General features: G+C 40.9%; 1 protein-coding gene across 7 annotated transcripts in view; it reads right to left on the reverse strand.

Annotated features, from left to right (window-relative positions):
* The window catches only part of RAVER2 (ribonucleoprotein, PTB binding 2), a 38,893-nt gene that overhangs the window by 5,233 nt on the left and 15,528 nt on the right, over window positions 1-18,132 (reverse strand). The window contains exons 3-13 of one of the 7 annotated variants that reach the window (XM_065842687.2): window positions 17,033-17,502; window positions 13,626-13,817; window positions 12,603-12,729; window positions 11,586-11,668; window positions 8,923-9,027; window positions 8,631-8,742; window positions 7,307-7,557; window positions 5,330-5,441; window positions 4,814-4,959; window positions 3,097-3,186; window positions 2,367-2,495 (exon numbers count right to left, since the gene is read on the reverse strand). In XM_065842687.2, coding sequence (XP_065698759.1) covers window positions 2,367-2,495; window positions 3,097-3,186; window positions 4,814-4,959; window positions 5,330-5,441; window positions 7,307-7,557; window positions 8,631-8,742; window positions 8,923-9,027; window positions 11,586-11,668; window positions 12,603-12,729; window positions 13,626-13,817; window positions 17,033-17,502 — 1,817 coding nt within the window. Of the gene's footprint in view, window positions 1-2,366; window positions 2,496-2,533; window positions 3,187-4,813; window positions 4,960-5,329; window positions 5,442-7,306; window positions 7,558-8,630; window positions 8,743-8,922; window positions 9,028-11,585; window positions 11,672-12,602; window positions 12,730-13,625; window positions 13,818-17,032; window positions 17,503-18,132 lie in introns of those variants that run through there. The other 6 variants (XM_065842691.2, XM_071810072.1, XM_071810069.1 and 3 more) reach the window with 6 other exon arrangements.

Genomic DNA, 18,132 nt, shown 5'->3' on the forward strand with positions numbered 1-18,132 from the left:
CTGTGCCAAAGTAGTTTGTGATGTGGATTACAGGAAACCATCTGCCTCTTGCAGGCATGAGCTTCCATGTGGTACCGAAGTGAAGGAGAGAGCATTAATGGTTCTTTAATCAAAACTTCAACTTAAATGGCTCAATCTGACACACAAAGTCCCGAGGGTCCCAAGGTAGGACCTGACCCTGCCCCACCACCAAGGGCTCCTTGGGGTCCACAAGACTCTGGTTCGGTTCATCTCCGGCATCCACCAGAGCAGGACGTTGCAATATCCACAGCCCTACAGCCCTAGGAGCTGTACACACACGGCAGAGCTCACCGCCCTATCAATCCCTCCTGATCGCTTTTCTCTTCCCCCAACGTGTTATTAATTTCATTACCAAGTATCTTAAACAGTCGCCTTGTTCCAAAAGACAAGCATCTGCCCTGTAACAACCACCTGAACCTGAGCTTACCACATGCTGCTCAACAACATTGTGCATCCTGGGTTAAGTCTGGCTCCTAGATCAGAAGATGTCAGGTTCTGATTCATGTTAGAGTGAATATTTTAGAAACCTTAACATTTTACAAACCAAGACACTTTTAACTCCTTAACCAAAAGAACTAAGTGTCTCCAAGCTTCAGCAGTTTTCAGAAGCAGCCCTCACTAATTCCCATTCACAACTCAAACCATCCCCTGCTAAGTCCAATTTCATTTTAGCATGCACTTGTCACTATCATAAATAGGAATTCGTGTGACATTTAGTTTCTCCCGCCTCCCCCCCACGCTTCTAGCACCCGTGGGAATGTCCCACATGTACTACAACCTCCACCAGGTCCTGGCTCATGCGCCAGCACAGCATCTCCTCTGTGTGCATCACACAAACCTCTGACCATGCTCTGAACCCCTGAAATGCAGTTCCCAGACATGGGAGACAAATGGGTTGCAGGGTTAATGCAAGAGCACACACATGAGCACACACTCTTAGCCGATACAAGAGCCTCTTGGGGACCGGTCTGTGTCCCTCTTCACTGGCATTTATCTTTTCATTCCAGGAATGAATGGGCAAAGTACCTCGCTGCAGGCAGACCATCCTCTGCTTGGTCTGTGCCAAGGGACTGACTGCTCTCTTTCTGCCTTTTATGGCATCTGGCATCAAAACAAACTTTCAAGCAAGCTGTTCAACATCACCTCCACATACAAGCTTTCCTCTTTAGGCTGGAGATAAACTGAAAGGTATTCATTAGCTCAAACCTCAGACTATCTCCTCTTGTTACCATTCCACTTGTGTTCAGTGATATCAAAGTTGTTAGGAACCCAAAAGCTCCACTTTTTGCTGCACAGAGCTAGAGGTTGCACGGCCCATGGCACCACGTTCTGTGTCTTTATCCCAAGACGCAGCAAAACCAGCTCCTATCTAGGAGTCACAAATTGCTACAGTTGTGTGTTCCTTCTGAATCTCCTCCAAAAGGGTCTCTCCCATCCCATCTTTTAAGGTCTCTCCCTTCTGTAAAAACAGGAGCAGTGTAATTTACTTAGAGCATGAGGGTGTGAATTCCTCAGGACTTCTAAGGCACTCAGGAAAGACAACCTGTGCTCAGACTGTACAAAGCTTTCATACCCACTGGCTCAGTCTTTGTTAAACCATCCTCCCGTCAGTCCAGCCTCCACCCTCCTTTAGGCTGGTCCTAACTGCTTCCATAGCATTCCCCCACCCCTCCCCGCATCTTTATTGATGAAAACTAAGTGTCTACTGGGTGCGACAGACAAAGGAAGCTTTGCGCAACAAGTCTGCCTGAACTAGGCTGCATCTGACATCTGTTATATATTTGGAATTAAAGCCATTTTACAATGGTTTTCCTCCCAGGAGCCAGTTAACAGGACTACAAAGTGGTGGCTATAGGTAATCTGGACACTGCCGTGACTTGCTAACTCCACTTCAGAGGTTTTATCCCAGTGGCACTCACTGCAAAACATCTAAAACCAGTGTGAACTTCCTCCTCCTCCTTTGTTCATGTCCTACTTTATTTGCCTCCTTCAAGGCATTCTGGCACACTCAGCCTCACAGATACCATCTTTCCAAGAAGTCTGTTTGCAAACATCCAGCCTTTCTTTGCCTGGTGGATTGTGGGCAGCAAGGAGCAGGGGTCTCTAGGGCTGGAGGGCTCTGGCGCTGGCACACCCTGCCCAGCCGCTTTTATTTGTCACATCCACTGGGAACCATGTGGGATCCTGGCAACTCAGGGTCCTGTGGATAGCGGGTGCAGTGGAAAAGCTCTGCCTTGGCTTGCTGTGGGTCCAAAGTCCACTTGGTGGCAGCAGAAGACAATTAAGAAGTGCTTCCACCAGCAGCTGCAGGGGCTGCAGCCGCTCTGCTGGGTCTCTCCTCTCACCTTATTTACTGGTTTTTGTGGAGGAAGGTACAAGCTGCCTGGCTGGAATGGTCCCTGGGCTCCACTGTAAAGTGTAGGCATGACCTGCAAACAGGTGCTGTAGTCGGGGTGAGATCCACCTGTAGATTCCTAAATGCAGAATGGGATCCATCATCAACCAGAAGTTGAAAGAAAATAGGTTTAATAATTCATTTTTACTTGCTATAAGTAATGAGCACTCAGCAGATAAGAAAACAGAGCTGAGTCACATTCAGTTGCTAGAAGGAGTGTACAACTCATAGCAGCTCAGGCATGCAACCATTTCTTAGGCAAAATGTGCTTCTCACTGGCCACCGAAACCTCGGGCTATATAACGGCCTGGGCGAGAAACAATCCCTCAATAGACTCCCTAGGAAATAAGGTTATGGTTTGCTGTCTCTTGGCAGGAGGATTTTAATACACTCCTGAACTTTGCAGGCAATTTTGGATTGTGGGATTTTAGAGGGCTATTTATGGCAGATATAATCAAAAGCGTGAGTATGAATCCTGAAGAGTAACCATGCAGGATGTTCTGCCAAGGGTGCCCATGCAGTGCCATTTGTCCCACGCTCTCCAGTCCCTCATTTCTGTGGTACGGGCAGCAGCAGCCGCTACCAGTGAACAAAGCACGTGTCCAAGATCCAAAAGCGCCCATACAGCCAGTGGGAGAAACAGCCAACAGAGACAGGAAGGAAATAAAATTATTTCTCACCTCAGAAGCTTCATTTTCAAATTCATTGACTCTTGCCTGGGTAGAGTTATATGCCTGAGCATAATGCTGATACCAGTGCTGAACAGCCTCCTATAAAGGAGGAGAAAACCTCTTCCCATTAGCTGTCTACTGAGATCACTTCAAATGGAAACAATGTGTAAGGCCTCCCAGGACATGAGAATGAATAAAAAGCAAAGCTCTCCAAGAAGCATCGAAACATGTTGAACACCAGTGAAAAAGCTCAAACCAAACATTTAAAACTACGTTTAGTGCTTAAAAGATGCACAAGGCAGCACTGCCTTGACAGTGGATGCAAGTACAATGTAATTTCTACTGCATCAAATACAGGTGAACAGTGACATGTGGCATCTCTGCACCTCAGTAACATCATCTGAGTCCTCCATGTTACTAAAGATAATACTAGTAACACTAACACTACAATACTAGCTATTTTTTTTTTACAGTATTTTAAGGATTTAGGGTTGGGAACTACCTCCAGGAGACGCCAGAATGAATTTAAAGCCAACAATCAGGTTCAAAAAAAAATTTCAAGACTATGTTAGCGCTTAGAAGAAACACGGCACAACAGCCCACGTGACAATCTCATTTGCTTCTCCACCCTGCAGCTGCCACCAGATCTGACCTGATGAGACGGGTCTGGCCCCTGGCAAATCTCCCCGCTGCAGCGAATGCTGTGTGGTGACCCCAACCCCTCCGAAACCAGCCCCATGCCCACCCCTGCACCCACTCTGTCCTCCGCACCCGACCAACTCTACTCCAGGAGTTTTGGAGCAACGCAGATTCTGGAGATTCAACAGACTCTGGAGAGGAGGAGGTGATGGGGATAAGGCAGGAGACCTACGGCAGGAGACCTACGGCAGGAGACCTATGGCAGGGCCAGGGTGGGTGTCGCAGCGCAGACCCAAGAGTTTAAACATCACTTGACATCATGATCCGGTTCTCTGATTTGTATACAATTATATTTCTACACAGACTAGTAATGAAAATATGTAAATATTATCTCACACAATGTCCCATTGCCTGTGAAACCCAGTACGACAAACCACTTTCCACCCCAGGGCAGCCCTCCCTGAACAGCCACGCTCTGACCACCAAACGGTGGAGAAATCCTGTGCCGTGAAACCAGCCAGCAGAGACTGCTCAAATCCCCAAAGCTACACAGGAATTTCTGGTAGAGCACACTCTCCTCCGGATCCAGCCGGAGCTCAAGAAAACCTGAACATTTCTTGGGAAGGGAAAGAGAAAAACCTCATTGTTTTGATGACAGACAAAAGCCAAGGCAGAAATTCTAACGTGTAATTTTTTTAGCTGACTGCTCTCAACTCAGGTTCTCCAGAAGCAATCTTTCCATGGTTATGGCACCGCAGCAGGAAATGCGTTCAGGCTTTCTTTGACTGGCATGAGGTGTAATTTGTGGCACATCTATTTTGTACACGGAAGGAGATAAGCTATCAGTGAAGAACAGGGTGGGCTTCAGCTGCAGGAAACCTAGGAGCCCTTGAAGAGGGTCCGTGATGTTGGGCAGTGCTGTTCAACGGGGCTGGTAGACCACATGAGAGCCACAAAACACATAAAGAGCACACAGAAAAACAACGAGCAGCTCAGGGAGGGATCTCTGAGCCAATCTCTACCAAAATCCCTGCTACCAGAGCTCTGACGGACGAACCAGGCGTCAGAAGAAAGCAAAGCAACGTACCTGTGTGTATTCCCCATGCTGCTGGGAGTAATTAAAATAATTTTCCATGGCATGTTGTGATGTGGTTCCCTGAGACACGGCAGCATCCACAACGCTGTTCGGAAGCCCTGTCTGCTGTGGTGGGCTTGAGGCTTTGCTGGCAATTGCTGTTCAGAACACAATGAATACATGGTTTGCATAAACTGCACAAATTCGGTTGCACTCTTGTTTAGCAACATTCTGGGATTACAACAGAAATTTGCTACTTCATATTAGGCTGTGTCCATAATTAACCAGTGCTACTAAAAACTGAAAGGCTTTCTGAAGTTGTCTAGATCAGTAATCCCATTAACTCTGAAAATTTATCCTTCCCCAATAAAACATTAAGGACAGATTGCATTGCAATTTTAAGACAGACTACAGCATTTAATTAAAGATAAATGTTGTGGTAACTGGAATTACCTGCCAAACACAACAAGTATTTGCCACATTCTGGTCGAGGAAACTTGCGACTAAAACCACTAAATGTTTGCTTACCTGGAAGACATATACCAGGCAACACACTTGCCAAATTCAAGTAGGGGTTGGTACTAAGCCGTATTTCTTTTGGTGGTTCTCCCAGCAGCGAAGTCTGTTTTTTCAAGGGAGTCTGCAAAACAATCGGACAGGTCAGTGTGCATTATACTCGAACAACATTTGTCAAAAATAAGGGAAGTGTCCCAGCAGGATTTAGAAAATAATTAACCCTATGAAATGTGACAAGAAAATCTGTAAAATAAATATCTGGACACATTGTCTCTACCAAGTAATTCTGCAGGAATGTTTCTCTTTTGATTGCGAGTTACTAAAGGATATTAAAAAACCAACCAAACAAAAGAAAACGTTTTGCATTGAAGTAAGTGAATAAGAACCACCATAAAGACCCCAGGTGCAGGGAGCTGGCATGAAGTAAGTGGCCAAGACAAAAAACCAAACAAACAAACCTTCTTCACCCAAATAAGCAAATAAAGGACAAACAAACCCTGGACAGGAGGGATGACACTGTCTGCACTCTGCCGTTATCACCCATCTACACTACCGGCTTATTTCCCTTTAGCTTATGTAGAATAAATAACCAGAAATCAGGAAGAAGTAGCCATAACATGTTCCATAGCTTGTCTGAAATACGTAGCTGAAAGACGCTTATATTCTATTCTACGTCCTTTCGTCCTTTCAAAGACCATTAAGGAAATTTAAAAATGCATTATTTTAAGGGATTAATACTGTTTTCAGTAAAATAGTACTAATCAACAACTTTTCAAAAACATTGAGACGAGGTTTTAAACACAGAAAACCTGAGAGTGCTGTAACTCTTTATCTGATGCAGAAGTTGGTATTTAAGATAACGTGACTGTACGGACTGTGGCTGTCTTGTCACGGAAGTGATTTTTGCAAATTGGGCCTTCTATCTACTGATGCAGAAACGGAAACAATTAAAACGTCTGCTAGGATTTAAAAAAACCCCACACTTTTCCTGATAAATATTCACAGAAATAAAGGAATTATCTAGACTTCTAATGGTTTAATTACATTTCATTTTAACTAAATAAAATCACTGATTTTATACAAGAATACACACACGGTCTATGTATTTTATCCACGTATATCTGTACATAGGTAAAATCCCACTTCATTACAATAAAAAGTGTTGTAAAAATTTTAAAAAGTGTACTTTCTGAAGTAGGACCAAATCTGTTGAAGCTGTCTAACAAATGCAGACACCAAAATTCTATACTCTAATTATATAATCTATAATCTAACTGCTTCAAATGCTTAGGAAAACAGAGTGGATCTGAATTAAGAACATTTTTACCCATAGATATAAATTGATTTATGTATATGATAAAAAGTAAGTTCTGTTAATGACAGGAACAAAATTACTAAAAAAAACATCAATAAACCATTCTGCTTTAATTTAAATCCAATGCCATCAACATCACCTCCACTGACTTGAATGGAGTAATTCCTAAAACTGATTTTGGACTGAGAATATGCCAGCTATGGCTAAGAGGGTACGGATTCAAAGTGGAAAATTCATATGCACACATACATATTTATATAGACACACCACTTCAAAACCCAAAGGCGCTACATACCACCAGAATTGCTCCTGATTAGTCATGAAATTCAACCACAAGTTCAATTTCCATTCTTTGAAAGGGACACTGCCCTTGAGGTAATTTCATCATCAAACACTATGAGGCATACACACGGGAAAAAAACCCTCCAGCATTGTAAAAAGATTCCTTTCTTAATTCATTTGGACCACCAAAGAGCATTATTGTTCTCTCCCTATTATTCATAACTGAAATGACCTTAAAATATCTCATGAACGATCCTGTGATTTAGCAAATGTTGTAGTGAAGAACAACAATAAGCAGTTGAAGTTAATTCTTAAGCATGTTAAAAAAAAAGAGAGAACATCCACACACAAGAAAAAGAAAGTATTTGTATTCAATGTTCAGTGTTCCTTACCCCCAAATTTGTGCCAGTATTTTTGAGCTGATTTTGTTGTTTGGCATGGTCGGCCCGCAAAGCTCCCGCAGAAAGATTTGTTAAGGTCTGGTGATAAGGCTGCGATCCCGAGACAACCGCTTCGGTAGTCGGTTGTTTATCCGGAGCGTTATTTTGCCCTGGCAGAGCTGGTCCAACAATGTGCTGATTGGGGAAGAATGGCAGCATGCCCATCCCTGCCGCCGCCGCTTGCATTGCAGTCAGATTAGATGCTGCAGTCAACCATAAATGGAGAAACTTCTCTGTTAGGCAAGATTTATCAGTACATTTTGTTTGTGGTTTTTACTAAGTGATGAGAAAAACATTGAGAGATCTATTTTACACTGGATTCTGATGATAGTTTTTATTCTTTCACCATCCCGGGAGCAAATGACTCTATTTAAAACAAATACAACAGAAGAAAACTCTGACTTTTCTAAACGTTTACTATAAGTTAGTCCTGTCATCTTCAAAAAAACCTGTCAACAACATCCTAGATGATCCTGCACTGGAACAGCAGGGGAAAGACCCCACCTCAACTGGCATCAGTAAAATTATTTTTACAAACAAAAGAGCAAGAAAGTATTCTCCAAAATTAAAACCTAGACATTCAGAATATATTTATTTTCTGCTCCTCCCCACAAGCTTGTCCTTGCTACTGGTTACTACCATGACTCAAACCATGGCTAGAAATGCAGAGTACGTGGCTCTCAGTGGAGGAAACAAAAAAAGATGCACTAAGTAGTATCACAACTGATCTTTCCTCATAAAAATTGAGGGCATCATTGTCGCAGAAATTTGCATTCAAAACTGACATCTGTCACAGACCAGATGTCAAAGCTCTATTGCTTAATGAGATGACTGCACAAAACCCACTATTTCCAGTGCCGCCTCAGCTACTCAGATTTATCTGACAACAAACCCCCAAATTTTGATCCTAAATAAAAATATGTTCCAAGTGCACTAAAAACAGCAATAACTGAGCAAGCAGAATATTTAACAACCTGCAAATATTCAGCCAATGCCACAGTGTCCTCTTTCTTCCCTGACAAACGGATGAGAGAAGCCTGGCAAGAAGGCAAGATATTCCAAGACTGGTCCCTGCTTAAACCAGCCATTGGTTGTATAGCTATAGAACTTGTTAACTTGCTTAACTGTATAGCTATATAACATGCATGATTGTCCAGCTCTGTGCAGCGATAAGCTTCAAACAGATTATTGCTATTGCTGAAGTGGGCGAAAGTAAGGTGCATCATTTCAAGCTGAGCATTTCTACTGATTCGGTATGAAATAAAATGTCATTTACACTTAAGAGCTTCTCCACGGGCTCCCATGCCTGAGCTCACTGACGGCATTACCCCTACTCCCAGAACTGTCTGAAGTAGCATTGTTGGAGGTTCTCCCAGCAAACCCGGTTTCTATAAGGAAGAATAAAAAACTGTGTGAATGATTAAAATAATCTGTCTGTAGGTATTTCTTACAAAGCTTTCACATTCAGTCAATCTTTTTAGATACACTAAACTGTTATATTAGACTAGATGAAGACCACTATTTGTTTCATCAGCTCTAAGAAAAGACAGTCCAAGAGAGGAGCTTACACTATTAGCCTGGAGGTTTTCAATCTTCATGAGCTGCTGCTGTGGCACCGGGAGATGAGCCGGGCTCTGCAGCAGCAGGTTGGATGTGCTCCCCAGAATCGAACTCTGCAAAATCCACCAAAGAAAGTGTTAAGTTGACAGGCATGGAAAACAGTACATTCTTGAAATATTTTCAGATGATACTGCTGGAAGAAATTTAAATTAGTTTCTGAGGTAATACAACAAGCGAAAATAACTACTTTTTCCACAGAACTAACTAAACTAACTAAAAAACTAAAACTAACTAAACTAGAACTAACTAAATTAAAATTATTTTTGCTTCGTTCATAGACAGTTATTTCAAGTTCTCTTAACCTCTCTTCCTCCTAGCCCTTTTTTCACCTCACAACCACAAGTATGCTTTCTCCTGGCTTTTAAAGGATCAAATATACTCCAAATACAAGCCAGACTCCATTGCAACCCCTGTGTCTAAGCCAAGAGAGAAAAGCCAAATGTGTTTGAAGCCTCTGCAGACGGGGGAGCTTCCGACAGCGCCAGTAAGAAAGATGAGACACGAGGACTTCAGGGGATGATGAGCTCTGGGAATAAGGACTTCATTGTTTGTTAACGTTTGCGTTGTGCCTTGCATTGCAATTTGAATACATAATCCCCGTCAAATATCTATACAGTTTGCAGGACTGGGTTATAGCTGGCAGGGACTCTCATGCCCTGCTTTACACATACCAAACAGTATCTTTTATTTTCAAAGATGAATATCCAGGTATGTTTTTCCCCCTTCTTTTTAGTTATGCATCTAGATTGTGGATTACTTATGCATCTGCTATTTTAATCATCTTAGTGTTTTCCAGCAGAAATTATCCAGGGCTGTTTATTGCCACCAATACCAGCGGTTGTTCCCTCTAAACTTGGTTAAGTCAATGAAGTAAACATATTAGTTCAACTACAAAACTTTGAGAAATACAAGAGAGGAAAAGCAGGCTGGTTAGAATCCTCAAAAGAAAGTTTCTGGGTTAATAAAGATTTAATAAACTGCTGGACAACTCAGGAAAACACATCACTGAGAAAGTTTAAAATGCATTATTTTAGCACATGATAACTGTGACAAGGACAAATTAAAGGAAGAAGTTGAAAGTCATGCTGAAGGATTACTGGATGAATAACCCATTTGTCCAAACTCCTCTCTGTTGAATTTTTTGTTATCAATTATTGAAATGCTGTGGCATAATCATCCTAAAAACCACAGTTTCTTCTCATGATATTACTTTACAAAACCTCGAATATAAAATAGCAAACCCAGGATACACAGGAAGCTGAATCAGTGTGTGACAATAAAAACAGGGTTCTCTGGCTTTAGAGAATACTCTGAAATAAGTCACTGAGTAACAGAAAATCAAATCACTGTCAATAAAATTCAGTCTATTAGACCAGGTTTGGAGCTAATTCAAAGACAGGAAGCTCTCTGGAAGAGAATTAAGACTCATGAGTCTCTCTGAAAACACTTAAGATGTTTTGGCTGCAGCAACCCTAAGCCTAAAAATATCAGATCCCCATCAATATCACTGCTAACTGTGTAAAACATGCCTGTCTGCAGCCGCGATCAGAAAACGCTCCCATTGCCTTCCAAGGAAGCAGAAGAGAGAGAAGCAGTAACTAAATGTACCCACTGGAAATGCCATTTAAATAAAAGAAGTAGAAGCAAAGAATGATGTGATTTTTTTCATTGTACGGGACAAAAGCAACTCATTTGATGGGGCAAAATCAAGTAGTATTTATTCCAAAAGGATACATTCACCTATCGGTATTTAGCAGAAAAACAAACCAAACCAAACCAGAAAAGCTAAATATACTTAAGAGTACCTCTGCATTTTTTTTTAAGATCTATCAGTCTATCTTCGACAAAAGAATGGCAGAAGAATTAATACTTAAGGAGATTTTCTTTTTCAAATGGGAATTTCCGAAACATCAGAAATGGTAAATCAAAGCGACTGACTCCAGTCCCTCACAGGTATTTATGAAATCTCCACCAAGAATACTGAAGGTAAATTTCTAGGGCAAACTCATCCCAAATATCCGGTACAGGATCTTTCAGAAATTCTGGTGTCCATATGGAAGTCGTATCAACTTCACAATGAATTACAGATCCCCCAAGAACACTTTAAACAGCTTATAACCTTGGATATTGTTTTACTACAAAGTACCATCTGCAAATCACTATTTTTTTATGGCATATATAGCACACTTTGGTCCCTGCAAGCTATAAAATGAAGACAATGATGCTAAGCTTTTCGGTTCGAACAAGAGAAAACAATCAAGCCTCTACCGAAGTGCGTATGAGCAGCTCCAAAAGAAATGCATGTGCCCCGCTACCCCAGCTCTAATTTAAAGAGGGATTTTTTTGCCAGTAATGGCAAGGTGTTCCCACATCAGGAGTTAGCAGATCAAAAGCTCAGTTAAGATAAAATAACTCACTTGTGGACAGTGAGCACAGTCTGCTCTTACACCCCATAGGCATCTCACAACAGACTGCTTTAGAGTGCTTTTCTTAAAGATCGCTTTAACGAGAACACTTGATTTTAGTTGTAATTACTTAAAACTTTATGGACATTCTTCAAGGTAAGACCTCCACAAATATCTATTTGGACCAAAGTTATTTTGTCACTTACCTGATGAACTTTATTCAACTGCAAAAAAGGTGGGCCAACTGCTGAATTTATAAGATGAGGTAAACCTGCAGATGCTCCAAGAACTGCTTTAGAAACACAAGAAAAAGTTGCAGTTTTATGTTAGGCAAGTAAAAACTTTTATGAGTTATTCTATATTTTTTAGATTTGGTTTCCACGTAACTTTCCAGTGCACTAAATATCACTATAATTAAACCCTTCAATACATTCAGCTCTGATCTGCAATTAACAGGATATGAGAGATCAAATGTTTTCTCCAAGGGCTCCTCTAAAGCTGCGAGTTTCACTCCAAGACGCACAACCACAAGACCACAGCACTATCTAAAGTGCTCTGAGATATCAGTGGCACCTAAAGTGTTTCTTCACTGAAGTGGTCACTTCACAAGCAATTTCTGCCTATCTTCAGTCAGTAGATTATGTCACAAACTCTTAGTTGCCTCCCACTTGACTTCAAATTATCTGTTCTCATTCCTGTTCCTAATACTTTCACCATTTGAAATGTGCTAAGATGGAGTTTTACATATTTATTCACATCCATCCTCACGAGGAGACAGAGAAATGTTTCTGGCTGATGCTGTTATGCAATGTTGTGTACAACTACGGTAGCAACCAAGTGAATAATGATTTGCATTGGAATCAACAGAAGAAACATTAAGGCTGCAAAATTCAGATCTAGAATCAGAATTAAACTTGCCATTTTAAGGATATCTGCAAAAGACATTTCATTCTAAACCCACTTCTAACATGAATATTCAGAGGCCACAAGTTAACACGAGGACATTTTTAGTTAACACTAAATTTTACCCAAGCACAAGAGTGTGGTCATCTACCTCTTGCTTTTGCTTTCATAAAATGTGAAAGGTCTACACAAACACACTGAAACAGCAGCTGCACAGATTTTAAAATTGTATTCCTGCTGCTCTCCTTTGCTGAAAGCTTTGTATCACCAAGAACGGGCTTTTTTTTTTTTTTTTTAAACTCTGTTTTAAAACAACTTACCAGGTTTAACAGCATGTCCACGCAACTGGGGCTGCAGCAGCATTTGCAACATTGCTGGGTTATTCAAACTTTTCATGATCTGCACTGGATTAGGCTCTGGAAGCAAGCCTTTCCTATTGTTCCTCATCTCCAATTAAGACATACACAAAAATGTTAGGATCAGGAGATAAAAAAAAAGAATACATTGCGATCCCTCAAATTTGTGTGATGTTAAAGTACGTATTTGTTTTACACAGAAAATAATCCCAAAGTGTCCTCCCCCATTTCCTGCTCCTTTCCATGCTCCTTCTCCCTCAAATGAAAAGCGTAAGAAACTATTCCAGAAAACTTCAAGCATATTATTTTTCCTGAGACACATTTCTTTTTTTCCCTTAAACCAAGACAGTGTTATCAATAAAGGAGAACAGCAAACGCACCGTCAGCATGAGCACCACATACTCCCTCATAACAGTACCACTCATATAAAGACATGGGCTAAGGTAGTCGAAGCAATGAGACTATTCTGCTTCCACATTTAAGACAGTTTCACGAAACACTTATCACATCCCATTTTCTAGGAAATAAATTGCTAAGATGTGGGTGTAAAAAGCTTTCTTCTCTATCAAGCATGAAATTAAACTATTTCTCGTACCTTGAAATTCATCTTAAAACTGACAAATTCTTGCCTCTCTGTTTTAAACTGAGTTTTAGCTTGTCAAATGACTCCACCTACAGTTATTTTTCTTTTGAACTCGAATAATTTATTGTACAAAAAAATTGAAGTTCCTAAAATCCCAGCGCTGTGTATGTCTATCTGTGATATCTTGTGGCCATATTTTACCCTCCCTCCTTGCAGAACATGGCCACGCTTTTCCTAGGAAGGACACCAAATTGGGCTGACTTGATTAAAAAACAAAAAAAGGCTAATGCTTCCAAAAGCTTGTCTCATTTTCCTAGCACAAAGCAGTTGAATCCCTCTGGCCCAACTCAGGCTGCTCAAGCTGTATTGAACTCATTCTGAAAACAGATTTGCAAATATCTTACCATCCTCTGTGCTGCTATGAGTGCTGCTAACGTGCTCCTGCCCGGCGCTCCTGGAGCACAGTAGGACACCTGGATTCTCCTTCCTTTGATCATCATCCCATCGGTGGCTTCTTGGACCTTCTCAGCCTGCTCTGCAGTTTCGTACTCGACCACTGCAAAGTCCCCAATGAAACTGTCTTCGTCCTGAGCAAACTGGAAACAACATTGAACAATACGCTGAGAAAACGGAGAGTTTTCAAATCTCAAACAAAATGGAGAATTTCAGGAACTGCTCTGCAGTATTGCAAAACACTTTGCAAACATTTGACAGCCTGTGTTAATGCCTACTCGTATCACCGTGGTTCTTTTTCAAACATGCTGGATATAAGCTGAATATCATATCTACATATGATACTTTGCATGCATGCTGTATCTACTTGAATTACCACCTTCACTTCCATCTAATCTCATGGAAAACCTGAGCTGTGAAATGTATTTAACACATATTTTCGGAATGAAGAAGGAATTAGAAGGAAATTTTAAATACTCCTGTTTGCTACAATAATTTTTATTTTGCAGGATCAGAATTAAAAACTCATTATTGTTCAGTTTTTAAGCCAATAAAAACATCATTCATCAGACTACCTGACAGTTGTTGAAACATGAAACAACACAAATTTCACTGATATATCCACCTTTTAGGAGAATATGAAGTCTATGGTTCTATTCAATGCCAAAAGAAGATGCCAGACTGATCAATCAAGCAGACTGGAAACAGGCTAATGTCCCAAACAATGCTCTGCCCTTTGTTTGCGGAGTTGTATAGCAGAATGAGCAGATTTAAATCAAACCAAAAAAAATGATGTGGAGGAGAGGAAATGTCACTGGATAAAAACAACTTCTTTCCAACTATTAGATCGCACAAACTTACACTAATAATTGAAATAGAAACGTCAAAGATTTTGAAGGAAAAGAGAGTGGTCAGATCTTTAATGGCACTGTTAAAGACTGGCCTCTGGGAAGATCTCTGGAGAACACACATATTTTGATACGTATAATAAATACACACATATATATGAACGTGCTATATATGTGTGTGTCTGTGTGGAGAAACATCATATTTTATTTTGACATCAGTACAGCTGCACTGGTAAAGACCTGAAGTACTGAAGAAAAGAAAGGTTTGCAGCTATGGTACATATTATAGTTTCACGCGCAATTAAAAACTCCCTTAACATGTGAAAGTGCAACTACCTGCAAACAGATCAGGAATTTTTAAACTTCCCAGATATAGAAGAAAAGCCCCTTGTCCCTATCTAGATAACAGTCTAGACGCCCCAGTGACAATTTAAAGTTGACATGAGAAAAGAATGAGGTTTTCTGGTCCATTTTGTTGAAGCAAAGGACAAAACATGCTGCTCTAAGTCCCAGGAAATGCCGTTTTTCTAAGAACCGTGTATAGGTATCTGGCTTCAGTTCTTCCTGACAGAGCGTTTCTATTGTTAACAGCAGAGAGATCAAATGTATTTCAAAAAACGGCAACTTTGGAATAAAATGAAAAAAACTAGATGTAAAATGAGAAGAGTCTGAACTGTCCCTGGAGAACTTTTGTCTACCCATCATGTCACATCCCCTCCTTGCTTTTTTCACACTTACTTGGGTTTCCCTCCTTTTCCTTTCCTTGTACCTCAATTTCAGGTCAACTCACTCAAAAACCCCCTAGTTAATTAGCACTATTTTGATGATAATGCATCCACCATCTTCCCTTTTTCACCTATGAAATCTGAATCACCTGTTTACCACCCACTACACCTGCAAACCAGCACCTCTGCTGCCTCCCCCCACACCCCTCACCAGTCAGGACCTGTTGGGTGCCCAGTGGTTTACATGACTGAGGATGAACAATGTATGAGCAATAGGTGTTATGAGAATGTGCTAAGAATGTTTCCTCGGATATGTTTTTGACTGGGTGTCTATTTCCTAATTCAAAATCATACTGTTTAATCCCTGTATTTTACCCAAACATGTATATAGGGCTGTTTACTGCTATGGTGCATACACGAAGAGACCCTCCTCATCTACACCAGGTGTATCATTATAATTTAAGAAGGAAGGTAAAAGTCAATTTTTAAGTACACAGTAGAATACTGTTAGTGAAAAGCATCTTTATCAAAAAGACTGTTATTCCTTGAACTTCAGGATTTTAAAAGAACGTTGAAAAAATGCTGGGAGAGCTGATAACAGCCTCGGGATTATCTGACAGCTGGGAAAATGCCCTGAAGTAAAAGACTTTAAAAGATCAGTCTGTTTAGTTAATTAAACAAAGATTGAGCTGGTGACTTGATTACAGTATTTAGTACCTGCCTTGATTACAGTATTTAATACCTGCCTTGATTACAGTATTTAATACCTTCTTACTGGAAGAAAATAGCAGGGAGCGAAGGCTCCTCAGTCTTGACATCAGAGGTGAAGCTGAAGCCAGATACATTCAACTGAGAAAACAGACACAAGTGCAAAATAACAAGGACAGGCATTCTCTGGAAAAAATTACTTCCAATTTAGGCACCTCCTGGTGTATTTGGATCAAACAAGTCTAAGGATGGGCTTTAGCCAACTACAAATTACTGGGGCTCGAAAGGAGCACGAGGGAAAATGTGCTGGGCTGCAGGTGGTAAGAGCAGACAGCCTGATGGACCTGCTGGTCTCAGAGGCTGAGAATCTCTGGGTACTTATCCCTGAAGCTAACCCCTGAGCAGCCTTCCAAGACACTTAAGGGGAAAAAAAAAAAAGAAAAAGGAAAAAAACCCAAACAAACAAAACCACAACTGAGATCACACCTGCCTGTGTGACTATAAAGCAAACTTTCTTTCAACTGCCTGCTTTTGGTACACAAAGACTCACAAAGGCAATAAGGATCTATCTCTTCTGTACCTGCAAGCTTTCCAAAAGAAAGCAAGCCCAGCAATTGAGATCCCAAGCCTTCATCTGCGAAAAAACACAGCAGATATTTGCAGAAGTTTCTTAAGTATCTTCATTATACACACGTACATATTCTCCATCATCTAAATTGCTGCACTGGTATTCATACACCCTGGCTTTCGTTACTGAGGAATAAAACCATCATCAACCATTAAAAGCTCCCCAAAATATTTCTAAAATTATTTTCAATAAAATAAATGATGTCTTATAAACATTTCATTGGCACTTCAAAGGAGCCATCTCCTGCAGAATTCCCCGATGACACTGACCACTCACTGCAAACCCAGATCAATAAAGCTTCTGGACCACATCATATATCACAATGCAGATGCATGACTATTCACTACTTACATTAAAAATAAAAGGATAATGTAGCAAGCAGTGAATATGCAAATACAGAGCTACTTATATCACAACCGTGATCTTCCAAAGATACAAATTCAACATACCTGGCAGAAAACGGGTTTATACTTTAGTGAAAAAGCTTGGATCAGTTCTTTTGAATCAGCGTAGTCTTTTTGAAATCTATCTACACAAAGGCACTTGGAGTGAATAAGATTTGTCGTCAGCTGGTTCACGTCCATCCACTGTGCAAAGAGGGTGCTCTCGTCTAACTGTTTCCCTAGAAGTTCCAGTCTCGCCTTGGCAGCAGAGTCCTTCTTCATGTATTCCACAAAGCCGTAGCCCTTTGAATGGCCAGTAACCTCGTTATACACCAAAAAACACCTCTCGACATTGCCATATGCACGCACGAGTTCTTCAAACTCTTCCAACGTAAATGAAATGGGCAAATTAGTAATGCACAGCAAAGCATCTGTTGGTTGGAGCTGCACCGATATTTCTTTTCCCCGAAGAGAATACTGGTGAAATTTCTGAATGGCGCTTTGAGCCTGTTCTCCGTTTAACAGAGTGACGAACGCTGGAAGAGACCAGAACAAGTTACACCATCTACCACAGCATCTCTCCAGCTACAGAGGTAATTAACCTCTTCCTCCCTCTAAAACCCACCGCTGGAAGTCACAGGAAAAACCAGAGTTTGGGATTTACCCTGAAGATGCAACAGACAGAGAGATATGCTGTAATATACATTTAGAATCTGGCATTATCAACTGGACGTCATGAGTAATTAACTCAAAAAGTAACCATAGAAACACAGATAGACACAACCTCATTATTTTTACACAACACAATTTTACATTTGGGAAAGAAAAATAACATTATATTTTCTACTGAAGTCAACACATTACTGATTCTACTGAATTTCTTGGAGAACAGCATCCACAAATTCTCACTTTGGAGTTACTGGATCTTCTTTTGGTTTTCAGTCTGTAAATCATTTCCCACAGTCACAGAACCAGAGGCTGGATGAGGTTGGCAGGGACCTCTGGAGACCATCTTCCCCAATCCCCTGCTCAAGCAGGGCCACCCAGAGCTCGTTACACAGGACCATGTCCAGATATCTCCAAGGATGGAGACTCCACAACCTCTCTGGGTAACCTGCAACTTGTGACCCCCACAATGAAAAAGTGGTTCCTGATGCTCACAGAGA

The sequence above is a fragment of the Patagioenas fasciata genome, chromosome 6 (assembly GCF_037038585.1).
Source record: "Patagioenas fasciata isolate bPatFas1 chromosome 6, bPatFas1.hap1, whole genome shotgun sequence".
NCBI lineage: Eukaryota > Metazoa > Chordata > Aves > Columbiformes > Columbidae > Patagioenas > Patagioenas fasciata.